Here is a 24,835-nt window from a genome sequence, read left to right as displayed (position 1 = left end):
TCTACAGTCCGTTTATTCTACCTCATGGTCTACTAAAGTTCCATATTTAGAGAATTCTAGATGAATGTAGAATGTATGTCTTCATAGAAAACTCAATTATCGTTTAGACGACTTTGTGATCTTTATAGAATACGTTTTGGTATTCCAAAAGTCCACAGAAAACCTCAGTGTCCCCTATAATTCTAAAAAAAGGCTGATGGTCTGAAACACATGAAAATCTGCTACAAGACCATGGACGCCACAGAGTTATCTTAGAAGATAATAGAAGACCTCATGGTCTGGACCGTAGGAATCTTCGCGGTTTTCTATAAGACAAAGAATACCTTCTGTAAAACCACAGCAGTTCTCATGATCAGGCCATTGAAGGTCTTATAGTCCTCAAAATGTACTAAAATACCATTTGTTCGACCTCATGGTTTTCTATAGTTCGATGGAAGAGCTCATGGACTTCTAGACGACCGTTGAAGATATACTGGTCTACATAGATCATTTCATGACTTTGTGTTCTTTATAGAAGACCTCAAGATATTCCATAAGACCCTAGAAAAAGTCATCGTATTCCATAAAACTATACCATATATCACATCGTATAAAACTTCATGGTCCATAGACCATTAACATCAATAAGACCAAAAAAGCCATCATTGTGATCTTCTCGAAGATCACGGAAGACCTCATCGTTTTTTGTAAGACTTCATGGCATTCTGTAGGCCAAAGTCTGGTCTTCAGTATGTTCATGGTCTACTCTAGAAAACCTGGCGATCATCTTCGAAAAAATACCCATGAGCATTTCAAGTACAATCTCATCTGATGTTGCATGTACGCATGCTTTTGAGAGCTATCACCTCTACTAAAACCTCAGAAAATATGACAAGACTACATGAGGTTAGCCAATGATTATTTTTATTAATTAATTATTTTAAAATTTTCGCGATACCCTTTCTTTCGAAATTTTTTTAAATGTTTCAGTCATGGAGGAATATCTCCGGTATTTAGAGGTGAGGTTAGTTTTTGTTCTATAATTTCATTTTATTAAAACAAAATAAACGAAATTTATTACATATTAAGACATACAAATGGATTGCGTATGATCAACGTCACCACTTATACGCACCACCAAAAGTTAAAGAATCCTTATTTTGCCTTACAGCAAAGTTATGTTCAGATACCTTTTTTTTATAAACTTGTTTTTTTATGGAAGTCATCATCATTATCACCGTATACAGCATACCGACAATTGCCAACATTACCAACATCTGCTGAAATCGCAGCACAACTACCAAAATATAATTCCCTTTTACACTTCATCACATTACACGTAATAAACTCTGTTGTTGAAAATCTCCAGCTTTATTTACAAAATATGTAAGGCTACAAAGCCAACATAAAAAGTCAAGCAGAATTGTATGTAAAATTATTCAATTTGTATGACAAAAAAAAACATAATAATAAAAATATTAGATTGTAACGAAAATGTGGGGCAAAAGGTTTGCAAGAAATTAAGAAAAATTATAGGAAGTCTTTTTCATAAACTTAGATCTATATAACCTACCCAACAGATTTCAATCTTTGCCCACCAAAAATATTTCCCACGAGTATCCTAAAATGAAAATGGGGAGAGATTTGGCTCATGGCAAAGAATGTTAGCATTCCGCGGAGGGATTTTATCACAGCAGAAATTTATTACTGATCTTGTCCCCATAAAATAAGACCTCCTCCTTATCGGTGAGCCCATATGTCATGTTTAGCATAGACATAACCATTGACCCTCCGCGTGAAAGTACACAACAATGGCGCCTAAAGCAATCTTCAAGATTTTCCAAAAAAAGCCTATGCAAAGAAGTTGCCCATTCTCAAAATAATAGACTGCAAATGTCATTACATCCTATAACATAATCCCTAACGACAACATTTTTGTGGCATGCGATCGTTATCTGTCTACACGGATAAGTGGATATACATATGTATGTATTTTTTCATGGAACCCGTTAGTATTGTCATTTTGTGTTTGTGGTTATTTGGCAAAAAAATAATAATATTAAAGGTATTTGCATGGATGTGTTTAAATCAGATTTATGTACATATGGGTGAGGAAGAATATAACAATGTAACTTATCTCATGCTATTGTATTTTTATTTTTTTAATTTTCGTGTATTTCCTCGAAGCTGTATTTGCACTAAAAATTCATTGAACATTTATTCACTTGGCAATATATTGAAGAAAAAAGGTAGCGTATGAGTTATGCCGCTACTAATACGCCCTTAGAAAGTTGTTAAACATTAATGCATATAAATCACAGTAAGTTGACTGTATAATAAGATAATTCCGGTATATTGCTATGTGTATAACTTAATATCGGTTTAGTAGATAATGTTTTTTATTTTCTTGTATTATTCATAATTTTTATTTGGGAATTTCTTGTAAATAATTTTTTGTTTCTTCTGGTTTTCTTTGCAGAAGAACTGGTCCATCACTGGGCACCAGAAGACCCATTCGCATTGTTCCCGATTGGACGGAAAATGCCATTCAAGGTGAACATTATTGGAAACCAACATCAGTGTCGGGTGACTTATGCTGCCTCAATGAGGAATGCATTGTAAGTATTAGAATATGGACTCAATTAAGAAATAAATAGAGATATAATAAGAATTTCGAAACCCAGACGTCATCGTACAATGATTGAAATTCTTGAAAGTTTTCTCAAAATGAAGAATTTTTTCTAAACTGTAAGAAATTCAGATTTAAGGAAATTGCCATATCATTTGCGTTTCTATGTAACCATGCTTTTGAGACCACTCACCTCAATCAAATACTCAGAAAGTATGACCACATCCGAAGTCACAGACATACGTTAATAGGTTATATTTTATCTATAATATTTTTTTTATTTTTATTATTATAATTCATATTTTATACTCGCTGACCCGGGTCCGCGTTGCTGATCCGTCGTAATTATTTTTAATGACAACTTTTTATGGACTTTATGCTTGACAATTCAAAAATAAGTATTTTCTACCTCACTTCTTCGGTCCATTGTCAAACCGAGCATGATTTCAAATTTACTAGCAGATTTTGTCTGTAACCTTTCTTTCCTCTTACGGATTTTGTAATGTACCGAAGGGAACCTTCGTTAGGATGCAATTTTATTGTATACAATGCATCAGGACCTTTGATCTAGGATAGGACAGCGGGAGCCATTTTAGGTAGCTGCAGTCGGGATAGGGGGGTTCTTGTCCTTCTAAGATCAATGTATTTTGACAAAACAGATATTATTTTAGACTCCCTCATAAACAAACTAACAAGAAAAAATCGAATAATCTAAAGGTGGACCAATTATAATATAAGCAAGAAATAAGTCTGTAAACTATGACCCCAATAAACGAAAATGAAATGGAAGTTATGGTTAAATGAACTTTGGTTGTTAAAATAAAAGCTATAGATGATTCAATTTCTCTGATGGTGTTGAGAAATTGCCTCAAAACCCACTCCATCCTATGTCCATAATGGCTACATTTATATGGACCCCTATTATATGTCACTCCAAAACTAGACAATCATCCCTTTATGTAAGAAAACGTCTTATAATTCAATTACCAATTCATTTTGAATTCTATCATAATTTTATTCAATTCATAGTTAGGTAGACAATATGTTATATTAATATTAAAGAAAATTCAGACGAAAAGAAAAATACTAGTATACATAATAATGATTTTAAAATTTAAAAATTATGCACGAAAAAAAGAGCTTTAAGAGTGAATACCTCTAATGTCTAATTAATTGATACTTAGGTTGGAATAAAAAAAAACAACGATAGAAATCACCACACAAGAGCATAAAATGAGTGCATTATGTTAAATTATTGATTAAGAGATAAAAAAAAACTATAGTGGGTTCTCACTGATTGAAGAGAGCACACTGAGTTTCGACAATGAAATATCTCTTATTTGCATAATTGCTCTCATTAATCTATACAATACAAATACGTTGGTTTGTACGACTTACCACAATCTCCGGAATTGATGAAGGCCTTCTCAAGTTCTGGATGCTTGTACAGTTTGCTAGGTAATTATGGTGGAAGGTGTAAATATTACTCTAGATTGGGTGATGTTTTTCTATCATGCGATATGTCATTAAATTTATCTATCGTGCAAATAAATGAATTAAATTTAAATTAATCATCGAAATTGAAAATAATTGAACTTGATATGCAATCTTTGGAGAAATAAAATCTACATTTATGAAAGATATTTAATCATATATTAAATATGTTTAATTTCATACATTTATATATGATAAATTCAAGTGTTGTATAAAGAATTCAGTAAAACACTTTTTAAAAGATATTTACGCTTAAATAATCAAATATTACTAAATTGCATATCATGTTCAATTTTATCTTAATGAAAAATATTTAAACGATACTTGTTTTATGGTTATGAATTTGATCAGCCTTATTTAAATAAGTATATATATTCCATCATCGCTATACCATTTGCCTAATGGTCATTGGGGTTGCTAATTATTGATAGTTGAATGGAATTTTTCCAATTTTTGATGCATGCTCAGTTTAGTTGCAGGTTTATAGTCTTCGTTCCTCAAAGCAGCATGTATAGAAGTGGGACTTCAGAGATAGTTATGGGGTTATGTCAGACTAAACCTTCACTCCTTTGGGACATATTTGGCAAACTTTGTTGGGAGTTCAAACGGAAACCAGCCAAATTAGAATATGTTGCCAGGCAGATAATGGTACATTGGAATAGTAGAATGGTGTTTTATTTGCACTTCTGTCTTCCGAATAGGCAATAACCAAAATGCTTGGACTAAATGAATATTCGTAGCAGTAGACCAAATATTTTGAACCTTTTCAATTAAGGTTAGGTTTTGATTAGATCACTTCAAGGTTAAAGTAATATGATGGCGAATCGAATGTAGGTTATGTGGTTATGTGGTTATGCAACTTCCAAGTCATAACGTGAAATTCTTATCGGAGACTCCAATATATGCCAACAGAAAGATCGAAATGGTACCGTTGGGAAGACTTCTAAGCGGCCGAATTTTTTAAAGTGCGTCGGAAAAGGCACCGTATAAATATTTCCAGATCCACAGCTACCCCGTGGGTAGTGTGATCTTCTGTAGAGGTTTGGAGGTTTTTGAAAATTATATTTAATATAATTGCTTTTGCCACAGGCAGACAGAAAAATATTCAGGATCAGGCAATTATTACCACACACACGGTTTTTTCAATACGTCTGGTTTTGTACAGGTTATGCTCACTGATTCCCTAAAAATCACTTTGGTTAACAATAGGATTCTTTCTGGGCCGAAATAAGAAATTTACCTTCAGGTGTAAAATATTGAATAATTGTTGGATGATAATATCACAGTTTATCACTTGAAATTCAGGTTATGTTTAAGACTTTGACGATTTTTAGATTTTTTTTTTGCACTCTAGATGTGATTTGATTAACTGTTTCCGAAAGAAAGAAAGAATTAAATTTTTTAATGTAATACCACAGCTATGTTGGCTGTAGTTAAAAGTCTGTGCAAAGGAAAATATGAAATATCGTATACAGAAACGTCAGGTCAGTGCGTGAAGTTGCCACTTCAATATCTAATTGTTATCGATAATTTTATCGAAAAATAATTTATAAATTAAAATGAAAAAATGATTGAATCTACGAAATAAATTGCGTAGATTTTGAAAATCGCCATTTAATTTATTTTTCCAGTGTATTTAAGAAATTAAATGCAATTAATTAAATGTTCTACACTGTGATTACATATATCCGAGACAATCACCTTTTATCTACTTCAGTGGTGAATACGAAAGATGAGAGATCAAGACATACCATGAATAGAACATATGAATGAGCATGGAGTGATAAACGACAAAAACAAAACAAAACACTATAAGTGATATGGAGTGAGGAGAAAAAAGCAAAATTCAAGTCTAGTGAATTCTAAATAGAAAATGCTCATTTAAAAAGCAGAAAAAAGTGAGTGTAGTGAAAGTGATATTGACTTTCTCTTAATTCAGTGTTTCCCTGATTACAGGCTAAATGGATGCAAAATCTATAAATTGAAATACTTTGTGCTGAGAATCCCAGTGGAGCATGAACGAGACGTGCCATCGTTTCTTTGTTTATCAATGCCAATAGAAGGAACATTTTGCTGAAGCCGAATTGATGAATGTTATAGGTCACAGATTGCTATTGTTGGAATTTGTCAATTTCAAGATTTATCGACTTCTGGAGTTCCAATGATGTTTGTTTACAAATAAAATATGATCATAAAGAAGGCATAAATTAATGATTAAGAGTATTCCATACCTTAATCCGAACAAATAAAATGAAACAAACAAAATTAAAATTCTAAGTTGCCAATAAATCACGGTCGTTTACACTACTATCTCGGTTTGTATTATCTGTTTTTCAAGGTTTAGATTTATGTGACCAAAGGAATAGATTGTTAGTATTTGTTCCTATAATTGAACAAGCGAAGACCTCGAAGACATAATTTAAAATCAAGTGAAATTGGAGAAGATTTTAAAAAAGTTGAGAGATCCCCCACCATCTCTCAACTTTTTTTTGTTTTGGGCAGGTTTAGAATAAAAGAAATCTGCATAGTTCCAGCTTGGAGTAAGTGATTGTGAAACCCGATGTAGAAGGTAATGAATTTAAAGCGTATTTACATTCCCCATTGACGAGGATTAATGCACTTCACAATACGTCCAGCTACTTTTGGAACTATTTTCAGATAAGATATTCCGGAGGGTGGAATTTTATTGTCTTTTTTTTGTTAAAGTTTCAGAGACTTCAAAAGGTAATCTGCTATATTGAGTGACAAGGTATGTGAGTGACAAGGTCTTTTTAGCTTTTTCTTGGTAAAACGTACACCACAATTTATTATCGTCTTTATCCTAAAACGATATAATTACAAAAGTTTAAAAAATGGTTTAGTCGAATTCTCCCGCTTATTGAGACTTATATGTTTTAGTTTTTCATGGCTGATGGACCGTTGAACCTCACCATTTATGGAAATTTGTAAATATATCGTTTTTTTTTTTTTTTTTTTTTTTTGATCGGGGGCGCAACCACCGTTGTCTCGAAAATTAATTTGCAGATCGATGCATTCATAAGTTTAGCAAATATAGCGATTTAAAAAAATAGGCTCCCGAAATTCGTCCGCATTTTGGATGACGGGATATTCCTGAACATTTTCTGAAAATTGCATGAAATAAGGTTCAATAGTTTTGGAAAAATAAGGTATTGAAAAGAGTGGGTGTTGTCATTAGTTTTCAAGATATAACATATTTAAAAAAGTGGGCGTGGTCCGGTATTTTGGCTCCAAATATGTTCCTTGGGTTCACTCAACCCCATTGCCTCCCAAAATTTATGCTGAAAGTGGAAAGTGGGCGTGGTCTGGTATTTTGGCTCCAAATATGTACCTTGGGTTCACTCAACCCCATTGCATCCCAAAATTTATGCTGAATCCAATATCATCATAAGTTTGGCTTATACATATAGCATTTAAAAGAAAGGCGTGAGGAAGGTACCCCAACTCCTCCGAAATTCATAAAATATACATAACAAGGCAAACATTGGGCTTTTGTTGCAAATTTGATGGAAATAGGTTCAGTAGTATTGGAGATATAACATTAAAAAACAGGCGTGGTTGGGTCTTTCGGCTCCAAATAAGTACTACATTGTAGATTAATCCGTAAATGTTTAAACCGATACATTCATAATTTTTGCAAATATGGCGTTTTTAAAAATATCGCATAGGGGAGGTACCCCGCCCCCTCTGGAATTCTATAAAATATGTAGCCTTTGCCCTGACAATTTTAGGAAAATCTGTTGAGTAGTTTTTGCAGAAAAACTTTAAGTGGAAAATTTTAATTGAAATGAAAATTGAAAAAAGTGGTCTAAAAGCCTAATACCCTAGACAGAAGACAACGTTTGCATTAACATGTGCATTTAATTTTTACCTGACAGACGACAGTTTCTGCATTTACGAAACAGCTGTTTGCTGGTAAACAACTGTTTTGTTGTTGTTTTCAATGCAAATTGTGTTTACAGCATTGCCATATTGAAATACCTAAATTCAGTTTAAATTCCTTTTGATTTTGTGCATTAAGAATGTGGATAATGCACGAATTAATTTGAATTAAGGCTGGCGTCTGTCTAGGGTATAAGTTGGGTTATGACGGCATTTGATTTTTATTCATAAAGATATTGTGTTTTTTTACATATGGCAAAGGCAAGTACCTCGCCCTTTTCGAAATTCAAGAAAATATCCATCCTGTTTCCACCGAAAGTCATCCCTGCACATTCCCTGAAAAGAAAAATCGGTTCAGTAGTTTTGTAGATGTAACATATTTTAAAAAGTGGGCATGGTCAAGCCTTTGGATCCAAAAAAAGTACGTAAGGTCGGATATTCAACCACAATTGTCTCGCAAATTAATTTCCAAATCGATACATTCGTAATTATTTTAAATATAGCATTTTAAAAAATAGGTTATAAGAGGAAGTGCACCGCCCCTCCAAAATTCAACAAAATTAGTAGCCTATTTTAACCGGGGTCCCTGACAATTTCCGAAAAATCAGTTCAGTAGTTTTTGTAGAAAAGATTAAAATTGAAAAATTGAAATAAGTGGGTGTGGTCAAACTTTTCTCTGCATATAAACTTAAGTTGGGTTATGACGAACATTTAAAACAAAAAATTATCCAAATCGGTCCAGCCGTACTCAACTGATGCCATTACCAATGAAAGACATTTGATTTTTATTTATATATATTTTATTTTTAATTTTTATTATATTTTTATTTCTTTAGCATTTATGCTAGCGAGGGTATACACACTTTCATACGGGCAAAATGTGCTTCATCGAAATAATGGTTTTAGACCCCAAGTATGTTTGGACGAAATGTGTTCCAGACAATTTGGAGTCGATTGAGCAATGTCCGTCCGTCTGTCTCTCTGGCTGGCTGGAGCGCACGATAACTCTCGAACGGATAAACCGATTCGGTTCAAATTTTGGCCTTCGTAATATTTTACCCAAACTTAGTTTAAGTTCGAAAATGGGCTATATCGGTCCACTCCTTCCGGTACCTCCCCCACAAAAGTTCAAAAATTTGCGCACCATAACTCATGAAGGGAGTAACCGATTTGGACCATACTTCGCCCATCGTGCGATATGTACCAGACTTAAATAAGGTTTCAATATGGACTCAATCGGTCCACTCCTTCAGGTACCTCCCACACAAAATTTCGGAAAAGTTCAGTTTAGGGCCATCTCTCGAATCGCTTTGATTTTTGTTTTAGCAACTTGTATTCACTGCCCTCCATACTACGGTACAAGTTTCATTAGGGGCAAGTCCACACTTCCTGAGAAAATAGCCTGAAAGTTGCAAAAAAACCCCTATGACACCGTGTGAGGTGGTTGGAGCACAAGAAAACTCTCGAACGGATCTGCCGATTCGGTCCAAAATTTGGCCTTAGTAATATTTTGTCCAAACATAGTTTAGGTTTGAAGATAAGCCATATCGGTCCACTCCTTCAGGTACCTCCCCCACAAAAATTTAAAAATGTCCGGAAAAATTGTTCGTACGGTAACTCTTGAAGGGAGTGGCCGAATTGGTCTATACTTTACACATCCTAATATATCTACCAGATACAGATCAGGTTCAAATATGGACCATATTTTTCCATTCCATCCGGTACCTCCTACACAAAATTTCGGATAAGTTCACTTTAAGACCTGATTCGAATCACTTTACTTTTTGTTGAAGCAACTTGCATTCGCTGCCTCAATTACGATGGTAAAAGTTTTTTTAGGGGCAAGTCCATACTTCTTGAGCAAACAGCCCGAAGAGTGTAAAAACCCCCTATGGCACCATATGTTGTGGTTGGAGATCCACTTCCATAACGGTCAATGTCGATCCATTCCTTTTAGTATCTCCTACGCAAAACTTTTGATCTTTAATCCTAATCAACATTTTTGTCGGTTCAAACGCCCAAAATTTAAAAAAAAAACCCTAAATACATACGTATTTTGGGAAAAAAAATTGTTTCAATATACACAGGCTGAGGGTATATCTCTGTCGGCAAAGCCGACTGATACTTTTTTACTTGTTTATTTTATATTTTACATTATTATAATTTTATATGTATTTTGTATTTTATATGTTGTATTTATATTTTATACTTTACATTCTATATGGTTTAAATTTTATATTTATCTTTTTATTTTATATCTTAACTTTATATTTCATATTGCATAAGATATATATTTTTTATTTTGCATAATTTATTTCAAATTTTTTATTTTAATTTTATATGTTACATTATGTGCGTTTTGTAAACATTACTCTCTGTAAATGGGGGAATACCCCAGACTTAAGCAATCAAATCATAGAATCGTCAACTATAACAAAACAAATTTTGTATTTTATTATTTATAGTTAATATTTTTACATTATTTTTATATTTTTACAGTGTTTTATTTAACTTGCCTTTGTGTGTGTTTAGTTCAAATCTGGTAACTCATTTTTGACACGGTTGCAGTTGACCAATCGAACTAAAACTTTGCACACTTCTCAGATTTGGATGACAATACACGAATATGAAATCAAAACCAATATTGGTCCATTTTTACACTGTTTTACAGTGTTTTATCTAATTTGCTTTTCAAATCTGGTAACTCATTTTTCACATAGTTGCAGTTTACCAATCGAACTTAAAATTTCCACACTTTTTAGATTTGGATGACAATACATGAATATGAAATCAAAACTAATATTGGTCCATTTTAACAGTGTTTTTACGGTGTCTAACTTGACCCCCTTTTCAAATGTGGTAACTGATCTTTAACACGGTTGTAGTTGACCAATCGAACTAAAACTTTGCACACTTTTCAGATTTAGATGACAATACATGAATATAAAACCAAAATCAATATGGGTCCATTTTTTCCTATAGCCTCCATATAACGGTACCACCCGACTTCTGGTATTTTGCTGTAACTTGGCATTTGGAGTTCTCAATAGTCCAGGAACTTTCCCACTAAAAATTGTGGACGTAGGTCAAGGTTTAATATAGCATCCATATAACTGTACCACCCAATTTCAAGCATTTTAATCTACATTTTCTGCTCAAATGGACTGTAATTCGGCATTTGGGGATCTCAGTGGTCAAAAATTGTATTTACTAAAAAGTTAAAAATAAAAAATAATTTAAAAAAATTAAGTTTCAGTGTTTTATTTAGAAATGCACTTAAAATTAAAAAATAATTTGTCGCTTTGCCTCAATATATATATTCTCAATATATATATTCTATAACAAATAAAATATAAAATATAGAATTTCAAAAATATAAATTGTAAAATAGATAAAAAATAATTTAAAAAAAAATAAGTTTCAGTGTTTTATTTAGAAATGCACTTAAAATTAAAAAATAATTTGTCGCTTAGCCTCAATATATATATTCTTTCTCATGATAGAATCTCTCAAATAAAACGCTTGCCGTTTAATTTTGCCACCATTCACAATTTAAATGCAAGCGTTTTATATGAGAGATTCTATCATGAGAAAGAATATATATATTGAGGCTAAGCGACAAATTATTTTTTAATTTTAAGTGCATTTCTAAATAAAACACTGAAACTTAATTTTTTTTAAATTATTTTTTATCTATTTTACAATTTATATTTTTGAAATTCTATATTTTATATTTTATTTGTTATAGTTTTATATATTATTTTAGTTTTTATATGTTTTATATTTCACAATTTATTTTTTATATGTTATATTGTATATTTAATTATTTACATTTTATGTTTTATATTTTGTATAACTTATTTTTTATATATTTACCATTTTGTATTTTATAAAAATAAGTTCGGTCGGGCCGAACTTTTTATACCCACCACCACAAATTTCAGCCATTTCGGTGGATTAATGTGGCCACAACCTTCAAAATACCGAAAATCGGAAGTTACCGTTCTATGGGGGCTATATGATGGCGCGGACCTATACCTACAAATTCCTGGGGAGGGGAAAGTTGTATACCCCCAACGAAGACTAAATACCAAATTTCAGCCATCTCGGTGTGATAATGAGGCCAAAACCTTCAAAATACCGAAAATCGGGAGATATCGTCCTATGGGGGCTATATCAAAACGTGGACCAATATAAACATTTAATGGTAGAAATGTTTCTTAGCCTCTGGAAACACAAAATACAAAGTTGCAACCGATTCTGTTGTCAAATGGGACTAATACATTCAAAATATATTAAAATGGCGCGTACTTTATATGAGGCGTTATATGGAGGTTTTATTAAAACGTGGACCTATATAAACCAACTTTGGTAGGAATGTTTTTTGGTGGAGACACAAAATACCAAATTACAACCAATTCGGTGGTAAAATGGGACAAATATCTTAAAAATTCCTTAAAACGACGGCGCGTCACGCGTCGTTTTGTATGGGGGCTATACGAAAGCGTGGACCTACATAGCCTGCTTTCAATACCAAAAGTCCTACGTATAAATAAAAGATGTTTCCAAAATTTCATCCACCTACGTCAATCCGTTCAGACGCTAGAGTGATTTCCACAGACGGACGGACATGGCTATATCGATGTAGAATTGCACGCTGATCAAGAATATATATAGTTTGTGGGGTCTACAATGACTATTTCGAGTAGTTACAAACGTAGTGACAAACTTAATATACCCCCATTCTATGGTGGAGGGTATAAAAACCAAAACAAGGTCGCCATATAATTACTGTCATCTCGTATACGTCACTGTGTCAAATCACAATACCTGACCAAAGAAGTCTCCATCCAAATTTTCATAGTTGAATGTAGTAATCAGACTTTAAATATTTTTTCCAAAGAAAAATGCATTTTCAATCTTTTCATTATTGGGCACAAGCACAATAAAAAATAAACTCATACATAACATTAACAAGTACAAATTTTATTCACCAATATTCCCAATACGCACATGATGGTCACAACATTGAAATATTTACTGCATTATTAGCGCAAGGCATTTTTAAAATAAATCTCATAAAATTTAAATATAAATTTTGAAGAAATACTTGATGCTAAATTTATAGGCACCTAATAAAAATTATGATTAGCAATCTAAAAGTGTATTCGATTAAAAATAGCAAGAAATTCTCCATCAAATCTAAATATAAATTTTTATGACTTGGGTGACGTATGACTAATATTATTAAATTGTTACTCAGTGCGTATACTTGTTGTTAATTTGAGAATAGATAAGTTATACGGCCTTAGATAATTTATGAATAATAACAATTTGAAAATCGTGGCCAAATAAGAATTAAATTCGTCTTACCATTGACTTCTGTATTTAACACTGCCTGAAAATGGAAAATGTAAATGTTTTATTTACTTCAATTAGCAATGAAATTTTTGAAAACTAAATTAGATTTTTTATTGGTCCGTAGAAATTCCCCTTTGCCAGACAGCGAGGCATACTTTTTATTTTAAATAACGAATATTTTGTCTGCAATTATTTTTTGTATCTTTTAATTTGTTGATTGATCGATTTCATTTGTCATATGTCTGGTAATGTTCAAATTGTCGTTTTAAAAACAAACAAAAAACTGATGTGATGAGTAATTGTTGTTGTCTCCCATTTTCGTTAAGATCAACAATATCAATTGTCAGACAATGTTTTTGTTTTTGGTATTTATGAATATTAATGGATTCTTAAATTATTTTACAAATTACAGAAAAATGTTGAATACAGCAACAATTAGTGGCTCGTCAATTAAGAAATTGATAAGTCCAACGACCTTTGAAAATGATTTATAATTCAGAAAGAAAATATAATAATCTGGTACCATTCAATCCACATTTTGCGCTTAGATCCAGTTTTAGATCTGGTTTATTTGGATAGCTTTGAATTTTTACGGATTCTTTTACCAAAAGTCATATTGTTCGATACCAGGCTTCGAAAGTTCTAAAAACCAAAACTTATATTTTATTTAATAGATTCTCAGGGGAAACTATTATTTAATCTATCCATATATTAAAGACTCTAATTTTAATACATTGAGACTATATTTCTGTCAGCAAACGACTGATAATTTCTGTCGTGTTTTTAATTATTTTTTTTACTAATTCACATTTGTTCTATTTTTAACTTTCAGAAAAGTGGACAACGCATGAAATGCTCGGCATGCCAATTAATTGCGCATCAAAATTGCATTCCATTTGTTAATGAAAAGACTCAATTAGCTTGTAAGCCAACGTATCGTGATGTCGGTGTACGGCAATACAGGGAACAATCGGTTACCCATCATCATTGGGTGCATCGTAAAATGGAAAAGGGCAAATGTAAACAATGTGGAAAGGTAAGTTCCCCTATTAAAAATATATGTATATTTACTATCATTTAAAAATTCAACAAAAATCACTATGAAATCAGAAAAAACAAAAACTAAAAAATTACATTATTTATATTATATGGCCCATGAGGGGATCGAACCCGCGACCTTCGCGTTATTAGCACGACGCTCTAACCAACTGAGCTAATGGGCCGGTTGAAAAAACAAAACAAACAAATGACCACAGACCACAAGCACATGCACACACACAGGCACTTATGTGTCTCACACCCTTGTGCTAATGTTAGCCGAGACACCAACCAAACACATCAACCTACCCCATTATCAAGAAATGTTATGTTGGGTTATTTCTCTTCACATATTGGCGGTCTATGGCGTTCTATATTTAGTTGAGAGACAAAAACAAATTTTTATCACTACCTAACAAATACTTGATGAGTCCATATAACGAACGTATGTGTGAAGAATATCATGAATTCACAGCCAAACACACACGGAAAAAGTGTGAACTGAAAATAACACTTTCATTTTGTTGGGAAAGGTTGGAAAGGGCGGCATTTGCATGCTTTTCTTGTTTACATTTCTTCGTTTTGAAAACAAAACATTTTTTCCTTTACTAAAGACATCTCTTTTAGTGCAAATAAAATAAACTGTGTGTTTAAGGAAAGTGGCAAGAGAAAAAACAAAGAGAACAGTTGAGTTTTTTTAAAAATTTAATGTTGCCATACATTTGTGACAATAAAGGGAATGTAACAACAAACATTTGATAAAAATCAAAATAAAAATTCAGAATATTTTTATAGGAGTAACATAAACAAATAAAAGAATAGAAAGAGAAATTGTAGTGTGCTTGTTTTTTGTAGGGGTCGCTCTAACAAAAACTACGCAGACATCTCACTCAATTGCATTTTGTTTTGGGATAACTGTAAGATTTTGAATTTGAATTTGTTTATACGAGGATGTAGATCTGGTCAAAGACTACCCAAATGTTGGCTCTTACCAGCATAAATAGTTTAAAAATGTATTGTTATTGCAATGGATTTATAGACGACGAATTGCTCTCACCGAGTATGTTCGAATTGAGTGTGGTAACTAAGAAACTCAATATAAAATGCCAAAAAAATACAACTTAACATTTTGTTCTGGCAAAAGACTACATAAGGTTAATTTTTGATGGGGGAAACTTTATTCGCAGATAAAAATACCAAAGAAAATATTGGCATTTTCTTCAAAAATCGTTTTCGATCTTTTTTCAGTTTTCGGGTTTGAGTTACTTGACCGCGGAAAAATTGAGTAATCTGACGTCGATAAATTCATTAGTCTATGGTGAGAGGATTTCTTTGTCTATTCTTTTATTTGTCTATGGGAGTAATCTTGTGAACATATGTAGCGAAAAACTCAGAAGATTTGTGGGGAAGGTAAAAGAAATTGTGATCTGATATGGCCCATCTTTGTATTGGATCTGGCAAAGTTTTGACCCCATCGGTTGATCCGTGCGAGAATCATCCTCATGTCCTTCAAATCATTCCTTAAGTAATCCACGATTGTTGCCTTGAAATTTTCCTTAAAAATCTACGATTATTGCCTTGAAATGTTCCTTAAAAATCCACGATTATTGCCTTGAAATGTTCCTTAAAAATCCACGATTATTCCTTCAAAATATTCTTTAGAAAAATCCACGACTAATGCCTTAAAATGTCCTTTAATATATTCTTTCAAAAATCCACGATTATTGCCTGAAATGTCCTTCAAAATATTCTTTAGAAAATCCACAATTATTGCCTTAAAATTTACTTCGAAATATTCCTTAGAAAAATCCACGATTATTGCAATGAAATGTCCTTCAAAATATTCTTTAGCAAAATCCACGATTATTACCTCGAAATGTCCTTCAAAATATTCTTTAAAAGATCCAAGACTACCTTGAAATGTCCTTCAAAATATTCTTTAAAAAATCCACGATTATTGTCATGAAATCTCCTTCAAAATATTCTTTAGCAAAATCCACGATTATTGCCTCAAAATGTCCTTCAAAATTTTCTTTAAAAAATCCACGATTATTACCTTGAAATGTCCTTGAAAATATTCTTTAAAAAACAATAATTGTGCTTTGAAACGTCCTTCAAAATTTTCTTAAAAAATCCACGATTATTACCTTGAAACGTCCTTCAAAATTTTCTTAAAAAATCCACGATTATTACCTTGAAATGTCCTTCAAAATATTCTTAAAAAAACACAATTATTGCTTTGAAATGTCCTTCAAAATATTCTTTAAAAAATCGGAGATTATTGCCTTGAAGTGTCTATCAAAATATTCTTAAAAAAATTGGAGATTATTGCCTTGAAGTGTCTATCAAAATATTCTTAAAAAAATTCACGATCGTTGCTTTGAAATGTCCATCAAAATATTCTTCCAAGATAACCTTGAAATGTCCTTCAAAATATTCTTTAGAAAAATCCAACATTATTGCCTTAAAATGTACTTCAAAATATTCTTTAGAAAAATCCAAGATTATTGCCTAGAAATGTCTTTCATAACATTCTTTAAAATATCCACGATTATTGCCTTGAAATATTCTTTAAAAAATCCACGATTATTGCCTTGAAATATTCTTTAAAAAATCCACGATTATTGCCTTGAAATATTCTTTAAAAAATCCACGATTATTGCCTTGAAATATTCTTTAAAAAATCCACGATTATTGCCTTGAAATATTCTTTAAAAAATCCACGATTATTGCCTTGAAATATTTTTTAAAAAACCCACGATTATTGCCTTGAAATATTCTTCAAAATATTCTTTAAAAAATCCACTATTATTACCTTGAAATATTCTTAAAAAAATCCACGATTATTGCATTGAAATGTCTTTCTAAATATTCTTTACAAAATCCACGATTATTGTCTTGAAATATATTTCAAAATATTCTTTAAAAATCCACAATTATTGCATTGAAATGTCTTTTGAAAATATTCTTTAAAAAATCCACGATATCTAGCGAATGTAATCTCCTTAGGTCATAAAAAGCTCGATTAATTAAATTAATTAAATCTCACAAATAATGGCCTTCGCCCCTAAAAAGGCAAAAACTTAAAAAATATTTCAAAATATTCTTTAAAAAATCCAGGATTATTGCCTTGAAATGTCCTTGAAAATATTCTCTAGAAATTCAAGATTGTCACCTTGAAATGTCCTTGAAAATATTCTTTAGAAAAATCCACGATTATCGCCTTGAAATGTCCTAGAAAATTTTTAAAAATCCACGATTATTGCCTTGAAATGTCCTTCAAAATATTCTTTAGAAAAATCCACGATTATTGTCCTTCAAAATATTCTTTAGAAAAATCCACGATTATTGTCCTTCAAAATATTCTTTAGAAAAATCCACGATTATTGTCCTTCAAAATATTCTTTAGAAAAATCCACGATTATTGTCCTTCAAAATATTCTTTAGAAAAATCCACGATTATTGTCCTTCAAAATATTCTTTAGAAAAATCCACGATTATTGTCCTTCAAAATATTCTTTAGAAAAATCCACGATTATTGTCCTTCAAAATATTCTTTAGAAAAATCCACGATTATTGTCCTTCAAAATATTCTTTAGAAAAATCCACGATTATTGTCCTTCAAAATATTCTTTAGAAAAATCCACGATTATTGTCCTTCAAAATATTCTTTAGAAAAATCCACGATTATTGTCCTTCAAAATATTCTTTAGAAAAATCCACGATTATTGTCCTTCAAAATATTCTTTAGAAAAATCCACGATTATTGTCCTTCAAAATATTCTTTAGAAAAATCCACGATTATTGTCCTTCAAAATATTCTTTAGAAAAATCCACGATTATTGTCCTTCAAAATATTCTTTAGAAAAATCCACGATTATTGTCCTTCAAAATATTCTTTAGAAAAATCCACGATTATTGTCCTTCAAAATATTCTTTAGAAAAATCCACGATTATTGTCCTTCAAAATATTCTTTAGAAAAATCCACGATTATTGCCTTGAAATGTCCTTCAAAATATTCTTTAGAAAAATCCACTATTATTACGTTGAAATGTCCTTCAAAATATTCTTTAAAAAATCCACAATTATGGCTATGATAGTCCCTAAAAAATTTCCTTGAAAATTCTTGCTTATGGTTGTGATAGTCCTTAAAAAATATTCTTAAAAAATTCTCGATTTGATTGTCCCTGAAAAATATTCCAGAAAATCTCCACAATTATGGCTTAATTTTTTTTATGGCTACCTCTGCAGGTGGTTTTTATCGATTAAAGTATCTTATCGTCTCCCAACTTAAACTAATTTTTTTACATATTTTAAATTTCATCTTACAAATGAAATTCCCATAAGTATTGTAAATCGAAGTGAAAACATCGTGGCCTTCCTTATTCCAGTAAAACCATTCAGCAGAAAAACATGTCATGAACATTTATACGACAAAAAGGAAAATACTCAAATGAAAACGTTAATGGCAATTCAAATAAAAGTAAAATGACAAAATCCTTGCTATCAACTACTGCTCCCTCCTTTTCTCCAACAACAACAACAAATCGTTCCATGGGAAAGTTTTAACCACCACCAACAACAACATCACTAAGTAAGCACTTTTTATAGTTTTCCTCGCCACAAAATGAGACACTGTAGACTAGAAATAATGCTGGGATCTTAGTTTTCTTCTTCTCGTTTCGTCTTCTTTTATAATAGTTAGCAAATGCAACTGCAAAATCCTTGGAGTATCGGTAAATGCCACTAAATTCTTGTGTACCTGCTGCAAGCATTGAAACGAATGTAATGTGGTGTGATCTAAGCGCAAATGTCGTAAATAAGGGATTTGTCGGTATTTGTTCTGCATAAAATGTTGAAAATACGCTCGTATAAAATGCTGATGCGGTAGAAAGAAGTCTAGTAAAAATTGTATTTAGGAAAATTGAAATGTATGTAAGTAATTGTTTGAAGAGGAAATTAGTGGTTCAAAAGTTATTTATACTATTTGCTTCGCAGTAGTAATTTAAGAAAATATTTCATTAATTAAAAATAGAGTGATTAGATAGTTCATTAAGACTTTGGGGCGTATGGGTTTTGACATTACTTATACGTTAAGGAGGAACAGATAGTCCCTTAGAACATACTCCATAAACATGGACTATTATGACCTTTATCATTATAATTTAAAAAGTCCTTGTTTATGATTTACCTGTCTTCTCCACAATCAGAGGTAAGGTAGATTTCATGCACATCCAGAGACTTAAGCGTTCCCACTCTCTTGCCACCTCATATGCCTACTGTTTCGATTCCATTCACGGTCTATGTGTCCTTCTTACCAGATAATGTTTATTAACATGTACATGAATCACTTCATGAAATAATGTGGTTCTGTCGTTCTATAAAATTAAAACAATTATTTGTTGTAGGCCTAGAGGCGTATAAGTGTTGACATCCCTCATACGCTACAGGGGGACAAACAAATTCATTACATAAAAACTTCTGAAAATCCAGCATTACAGACCTGATAATCCCTAATGAATATATGCTGAAAAATTTACGGTTGGGACCCCATTAGTCCCTGGAAAACATATTCTATCGTACCTGGAAAATTATTTAAAACTTCTACGAATATGGCTCTGATAGTCCTTAGGATAAATCCCTTAAAAAATGTACGATTATAGCTGCGATGGTATCTGCAACAATATTCTTAAAAGCCCAAATGAATGGAACTGTCCGTCCCTAAAAATAATTAAAAATTAACGATTTGGCTGCGAACGTCCCTAAGAAATATTTTAAAAAATTCCACGTTTATGGACTTGACAGCCCCTGAGAAATATCACTGAAAATGCCACGGTTATAGCTGTGATAGTACCTACAAATATTCTTAAATATGGAATGGATCTGTCCGCCCATAAAAAAAAAATAATTAAAAATTAAAGATTATGGCTGCGATCATTCCTGAAAAATATTTTTAACAAGTAAAAAAGTATCAGTCGGCTTTGCCGACAGAGATATACCCTCAGCCTGTGTATATTGAAACAATTTTTTTTCCAAAAAACGCATGATTTAGGGAGTTTTAAAAATTTTGGGCGTTTGAACTGACAAAAATGTTGATTAGGATTTAATATCAAAAGTTTTGCGGAGGAGATACTAAAAAGAATGGATCTCCAGCCACTACATATGGTACCATAGGGGTTTTTTAGAACTTCAGGGATGTTTGCTCAAGAAGTATGAACTTGCCCCTGAAACAACTTTTACCATCGCAATTGAGGCAGCAATGCAAGTTGCTTCAACAAAAATCAAAGTGATTCGAAAGCAGGTCTTAAAGTGAACATGTATCCGAAATTTTGAGTGGGAGGTACCGGATGGAGTGGACAAATATAGACCATATTTTAACCTGATCTATATCTGGTAGATATATTAGGATGTGTAAAGTATGGACCAATTCGGCCACTCTCTTCAAGAGTTATCGTACGCACAATTTTTCCGAACATTTTTGAACTTTTGTGGGGGAGGTACCTGAAGGAGTGGACCGATATGGCTTATCTTCGAACTTAAACTATGTTTGGCCAAAATATTACTAAGGCCAAACTTTGGACCGAATCGGCAGACCTGTTCGAGAGTTATTTTGCCCTCCAACCTCCTCACACGGTGTCATAGGGGTTTTTTGCAACTTTCAGGCTATTTTCTCAGGAAGTATGGACTTGCCCCTGATGAAACTTATACCGTCGTATGGAGGGCAGTGAATACAAGTTGCTAAAGCAAAAATCAAAGCGATTCGAGAGATGTTCCTAAACTGAACTTTTCCAAAATTTTGTGTGGGAGGTACCCGACGGAGTGGACCGATTGAGTCCATATTAAAACCTGATCTAAGTCTGGTACACGCTCCACGATGGGCAAAGTATGGACCAAATCGGTTACACCCTTCAAGAGTTATCGTGCGTACAAATTTTCCGAACATTTTCGAACTTTTGTGGGGGAGGTACCGGAAGGAGTGGACCGATATAGCTCATCTTCGAACTTAAACTAAGTTTGGACAAAATATTACGAAAGCCAAAATTTGAACCGAATCGGTTCATCCCTTCGAGAGTTATCGTGCGCTCCAGCCAGCCAGACAGACAGACAGACGTACGGACATTGCTCAATCGACTCCAAATTGTCTGAAACACATTTCGTCCAAACATACTTGGGGTCTAAAACCATTATTTCGATGAGGCACATTTTGCCCGTATGAAAGTGTATATACCTTTCATAGCCTAAAGGCTGAGGGTATAAAAATTCTACGTTTATGGATTTGATAGCCCCTGAAAAATATTACTGAAAATTCCACGGTTATAGCTGCTATAGTATCTAAAAAATATTCGTTAAAATCCAAGATTATGTCTGACCAAATAGTCCTAAAATACCAAGGATGTAGCTTCCATTGTTCCTAAAATTTATTGTAAAAAATTCTACACGATAATCCCTAAAAAAGGTGATAAATAGTCCACGGTATTGCTCTGATATTCCTAAAAAACTATACGATTGTGTCTCCGATAGTCCCTGAAAATATTCCTAAAAAATACTCAGCGCTTATAAATCTTAAAAGTCGATGGATATGACTCAAATACTAGTCCCTGAAAAATTATCCTTGAATTCTGGCGATAGTGGCTATGATAGTCCTTGAAAAAATCTTTTAAAAATCCGCGATTATAGCCATGATAAAACTTATATTAAAAATCCACTGTTAGTCCCTGGACAAGGTGATGGAAGTCTTTATAAACAAGTTGAAGGGAGTCTTTAACGACGAGCTGGAAGGAGTCTCTATGGATGAGCTGAAAGGAGTCTCTATAGACGAACTGAAGGTAGTCTTTTTAGATGAGTTGAATTCTGTCTTTATGGACGAGCTGAATGCTGTCTTTATAGACAAAGAACAAGAACAAATGTGTTTTCTTCTAGACGAGCTGAAAGGAGTCTTTACAGTCGAGCCGAAGCGAGACTTTATAGACGAAGTGAAGCGAGACTTTATAGAAGAAGGGAATCCAGACCTTATAGCTGAGTAAAAGTCAGATTAAAGTAGCCTATATAGACGAGCTGAGGGGAGCCTTTATAGACGAGATGGAGGGATTCTTTATAGACGTGCTGTGGGCAGCCTTTAAAGACGAGTTGAAGAAAGCCTTTACAGGCGAGTTGAAGGTTGACTTTATGGACGATCTTAAGGGAGTATTTATAGACGACCTAAAGCGAGACTTTATTGACGATAACGGATCTCGGAACTGAGAAGAGTCTATATAAACGAACTGAAAGGAGTCTTTGTAGACAAGCTTAGGGAAGTCTTTATAGATGAGCGGAAGGGAGTATTTATAGACGGGCTAAATCGAGTCTTTATAGACGGGTTGATGGAAGTCTCTATAGATGAGCTGACGAGAGTATTGGTAGACGAGCTCAAGGGAGTCCTCATAGACTAGCTTAAGCGAGTCTTTATAGAGGAGGTTAAAGGGTCTTTATGGATGAGCTGAAGGGAGTCTTTATGGACGAGCTGAAGGGAGTCTTTGTGGACGAGCTGAAGGGAGTCTTTATAGACGAGCTTAAGGGAGTCTTTATGGACGAGCTGAAGGGAGTCTTTATAGACGAGCTTAAGGGAGTCTTTATAGACGAGCTTAAGTGAGTCTTTATAGATGAGGTGAAGGCAGTCTTTATAGACGAACTGAAGGCAGTCTTTATAGATGAGCTGAAGGGAGTCTTTATGGACGAGCTGAAGAGAGTTTTTATAGACGAAGGGAGTCCTTATTGACGAGCTGAAGTGAAAATTTATAGACGAGCTGAAGGGAGTTTACGGAACGGAAGAGAGTATTAGAGACCAGCTAAAAAAATGTTTTATAGACGAGCTGAAGAACAATCCATAGTTCATCTTGAAGCCGGATCTGATTTTGGGAGTTTTTCTTAGTTATCGTGCAAACAAACTTGTGAAAAACATTTTTTTTAATTTTGTGTGGAAGGTACCGAAAATAGTGGACTGATATAGTCCATATTCGAATCCGATACATATCTGGAAGAAATGTTACAGGGAACACATTGTGAACCAAATCGGTAGATTTATTCGAGAGATATCGTGCGCACCATTATAGTGAAAAAATTAACTTTCGTTTGGGAGGTACCGGAAGGTTCGGTTCACTCATTTTGGTACCTGACCATCTCCGAATTTGATCTAAGTTTGGGTAAAACATTACGAACGCCAGGTTTTGAACAAAATCTGTTAATCCATTCGAAAGTTATCGTGTGCTCCAAACAGCCAAATTGTTTGAAACTGATTTCGCCCAAACCTATATGGGGCCTAAAACTATTATTTCCTTGAGGCACATTTTTATCGCATCATCAACTTGTATATACCCTCGTTAGGCTGAGGGTATAAATATAGTCTTTATAAGGAGACTTATTGGTCTCCTCTGATAAGAACTAATGTTTTTATATGAAAAAACTTATAGCCTTCTATGAGGAGACTTGGTTTTTTTATGAGCAGAACTAATTATATCATGAGACCCAATGATATTCTCATCTATGTTATTACATGATATGGTCTTCTGCGAGAAAACTTCATCTTTTTGTGTAGAAAGATCCCTAAAAATATAAAAATTCCAAATGGCCTTCCCTTCTATGAGAAGACCTAATGATTTTCTCCCTATATGATGAGACATAATGATACTCTCGTCTATAAGAAACCCTAAAACTATACTTAAGTATTCTACAGAAACAGGTAGCGTATATGTTGCGTCAACACTTATACGCATGTGTGATCATTCATAAATTCAGCCCAATATCATCAGTATTATATTTCATGTCAATATTATAAGACCAGTTTGCTACAACTTGACCCCCAATTTACAAAGTTGCCAAAGCAAATCATATATGCCCCACGAAACTTCAGACACTCTTTGGTGGTTTATATTTCACGTATACAAAACGCACATATAATTATGTATTTCATATATTCCATCCATCCAAACTGTAATAACCAAAGTATTCTCTGATTTTCCTTTATCATGGGGTTTATATCCTTTGTGCATAAACTTCAAGTCTTATGCAGGATATACACACATGCATAGAATACACCTGAACTGCAAAGAAAATACCCCAGCAAATAACATTGATATACACTTGGTTGCTACTAAAGCATTTGTGTGGGGTAGCAAATGATTTGCATCTAGAATAGTATCTTACTCCCTTTCCAATTGGTAACCATCTACCATAGTTATATATAGATGTGTGTGCACATTTCCTTAAGAATATTTTGTGTGCATCGTTCATGGCATCTTTGGGTTTTGATAATTCCCAAAGCAATGCATTGCAGATTAAGAAACTAATTTATAGATGGATTATTATGTAGAACACCATTCAAATACGAGTATACGAATATTGTAGAGAGTAGAGATTTACTAAAGCTAATTGTTGCATATATTATGAAATTAAATGCA

At 32.9% G+C, this 24,835-nt stretch overlaps 1 protein-coding gene and 1 non-coding gene across 4 annotated transcripts in view; one reads left to right on the top strand and one right to left on the bottom strand.

Moving 5' to 3' along the window:
* rdgA (retinal degeneration A) overlaps positions 1 to 24,835 on the top strand; it is a 734,186-nt gene that overhangs the window by 654,323 nt on the left and 55,028 nt on the right. For all 3 annotated transcript variants that reach the window (XM_073974355.1, XM_073974356.1, XM_073974357.1), the window contains 2 exons: positions 2,459 to 2,597; positions 14,196 to 14,399. In XM_073974355.1, coding sequence (XP_073830456.1) covers positions 2,459 to 2,597; positions 14,196 to 14,399 — 343 coding nt within the window. The remainder of the gene's footprint in view (positions 1 to 2,458; positions 2,598 to 14,195; positions 14,400 to 24,835) is intronic.
* TRNAI-AAU (transfer RNA isoleucine (anticodon AAU)) lies at positions 14,513 to 14,586 on the bottom strand. The gene has a single exon. It is a non-coding gene; the product is annotated as a tRNA-Ile (tRNA).

Source organism: Musca autumnalis, unplaced genomic scaffold, assembly GCF_047663935.1.
Source record: "Musca autumnalis isolate F117 unplaced genomic scaffold, ASM4766393v1 scaffold_3, whole genome shotgun sequence".
In the NCBI taxonomy this organism is placed as follows: Eukaryota; Metazoa; Arthropoda; class Insecta; order Diptera; family Muscidae; genus Musca; species Musca autumnalis.
This window is presented reverse-complemented; position numbering and strand designations above follow the sequence as displayed.